The sequence below is a fragment of the Armigeres subalbatus genome, chromosome 2 (assembly GCF_024139115.2).
Source record: "Armigeres subalbatus isolate Guangzhou_Male chromosome 2, GZ_Asu_2, whole genome shotgun sequence".
NCBI classification, from domain to species: Eukaryota; Metazoa; Arthropoda; class Insecta; order Diptera; family Culicidae; genus Armigeres; species Armigeres subalbatus.
In genome coordinates this window covers 419805612-419808183 of record NC_085140.1, presented here as the reverse complement: position 1 = coordinate 419808183, position 2572 = coordinate 419805612, and the positions used below count along the sequence as shown (strand labels likewise).

The 2572-nt window shown below is 36.8% G+C and overlaps 1 protein-coding gene across 1 annotated transcript; it reads right to left on the bottom strand.

Moving 5' to 3' along the window:
• Window positions 1-288: 288 nt before the first annotated feature.
• Window positions 289-2204, bottom strand: LOC134210312 (uncharacterized). The gene is made up of 6 exons (XM_062686359.1): window positions 2141-2204; window positions 1983-2075; window positions 1471-1922; window positions 1232-1403; window positions 695-834; window positions 289-312 (listed from the first exon to the last, which is right to left on the bottom strand). Exons 1-6 carry the CDS (start codon window positions 2202-2204, stop codon window positions 289-291), a joined length of 945 nt encoding a protein of 314 aa, XP_062542343.1.
• Between the last annotated feature and the right edge of the window lie 368 nt (window positions 2205-2572).

Here is a 2572-nt window from a genome sequence, read left to right as displayed (position 1 = left end):
TCTAAACAGGACATAATTATTTTGTTTTATAAGTGACATAATAGTGCAATCAAATTTGTTTATAGCGTGACTTATCAAAATAACTTAAATCATGACTATGTTTTGGATAAGTCGTATATTGGTAGAGTGAGTTTAATATTTGATCACCTGATTTTAACAATAGTGAAGCATGGTGATGATATCAATTAAGGTTACACAGTCCCCTGGCTTTAAAACCCGTTCCAGCGAAAATATTTGAATTGATACTATTCATCAAGTGATCACAATGAATATTAAATGGTCTACTACTTACCAGTAAATATCCATTTCCGTCTGACAATCGTGGCCAATTTTTTATAACGTTTGATTTACTAAATTAATGATTTCGTGTGTGTTACTTCTACGTGAAGTTAAACGATTTACAATGATATGGAAATGCTAATATCATCTTCCAAACTTGGACGTACATGTTCATGATAGCATTAGAGGCGAAAGTATAGAATTGATAGTTCCGTTAGGATACGGCAGGCATGAAGAATTTTTTTATAGAAGTCGATTTGAAAGCGAGCGGAGGGCAATATTTGTGATGGCACATATCACACGACCTTCCTTCTGCCAAGCTCCCAATTCTATACTTTCGCCTCTAATGCTATCATGAACATGTACGTCCAAGTTTGGAAGATGATATTAGCATTTCCATATCATCATTTTCAACGTTTGATTTGTTTGTATCTGTGTCGTGACTAATGTGAGGTATGCGCAATAAAACTGAATCGTTCCACCGAAGTAGGACTTCATCAAACGGTTCCAAATTATTCCTTAACCAGTTTTTTATCGAAGTCAGACGATTGATTTCTGAAATATTTGATAATTAGTGAATATAATATCTCGGGTACTTATTCAAAAGGACGTATGTGATTTTGTAAACAAAGATTCAAACGTTGATTCGTCCAAACTGATGGCACTCCCACGCAAACCAACACCACCAACAGATAGCCGAAGGCTTCCCCTACCTATCTGTGGTGATGGTTTGCGTGGGAGTGCTATCAGATTGGACAAATCGACGTTTGAATCTTTGTTTACAAAATCACATTCGTCCTTTTGAATAAGTACCCGAGAATGTTGATTTTAAAGCTACCCACTGAGCGAGACAAAGGGATAAAGCGTGATTAGATAACGTTGAGAAATAAGTGTCAGTAAACGAACCCAGCACATTCTCCGTGGCGAAGAAAGCGTTTCATACTTAACTTACCTTTCTCTGTTAAGTTCGATGCTTTTGCCTTACAAATCGTCCAGGGATCTGAAACTTCCGTACGTCGTCGATTAGGTAAACTTGCTTTTTTCCTATTGTGGAATCGATCGTACAGAAGTCCAGAGGGATGCTTTTTACCAGATGCTGCGTTTCGCGGATTATAATAGATCACCTGCAATGAAAAGTTAGTTTGAAATTGTTTAGTATAGAAATTCATTGAAGGTGAAATTTTAAATTACAGATAATTCAGTTGGAAATCGTGCAGCAATAAGCTCAGAGTAACGATCCATATCAGCTAATGTAAAGTAGGAATTATTGGCGATGTAGTAATCTACAATAGTATGTGCTAGGTATCTCCGGTGTTGCAAATCAAGCCGCCTATTTGCTTCGTAATATTGGCAGACAATTTTGCCTTTCTCATTCCTTTCGAGTATGCTGAGAAGCTCGTTGTTAGTTACTGCTGTTTGAAGAAATCTGCGTTGAGATGGTCCTGGCAGAGTGTTTTGGCTCGAAGGTGCTTCGTTAATCGGATTAATCAGCGGAACTGTTGGGCGATACAAAGCGCTTTCGGTCCACTGCTCCAGTTTTGAGCGCAGAGCATGTTTATGTCCCGTCCATTTTACAACGGAGAAAATATCGTTTAGCGCTTTTTCATCTATGACTTTAAGATAGTCTAGGGTGATTCCGTGACCTAAATATGTGATACAGCTAGTACCGAGATTTGATGAGAAAATGATCACCAATTACTTACTTATTAGAATGGAATAAACGGGGGTTTGTAGCTTCCAATCGTTTTCAATAATGTCCCGCAAATCCGGTTGCTCTTCCGGCTGTTCGTCAGTCTCTGAAACCAATTTTTATTCGTGACTTCAATACAATGATAGGTGTGACTAATTGTTAATAATTCACCTTCAATCAGTTGGTCTTCAGCAAGAAATTCTTCCGATAAAACATCGATTTTGAACTCTGCCATTTTCATGAACATGCACTTTCAAAATATTGCGATACAAAATGGCCACCTGCACGAGCTCGGAAAGTTTAAACTGAACTAATCATTAGCAGTGTTAGCAAACATTTATATTGTCGTGATTACTATGTTTTGATGTAAAGCGGTATTTTGTTCACAGATATTCAGAGGTTATATTGATTACAAACATTATTAATATTACTATGATATGGATCGTGTAACTCATGGTAAATTTAAATGAACTGCAGTAATCGTAATATTTTTCATGGTTTTGGCTACAATATTTTGTCATGGTAAAACCAAACGCATTACTGTAGTTCTAGATACTACATAATTTGTATCAGTGTAAGCAAGCGAAAACACAATCAAATAGA

Coding starts and splice junctions, on each gene's coding strand:
- LOC134210312 (XM_062686359.1), bottom strand. CDS start 2,204: ATGGCAGAGTTCAAAATCGATGTTTTATCGGAAGAATTTCTTGCTGAA. Junction 1,404..1,470: donor GATTTCCAACTGAATTATCT/GTAATTTAAAAT, acceptor TTTTCATTGCAG/GTGATCTATTATAATCCGCG. Junction 835..1,231: donor ATCGAACTTAACAGAGAAAG/GTAAGTTAAGTA, acceptor CAAATATTTCAG/AAATCAATCGTCTGACTTCG.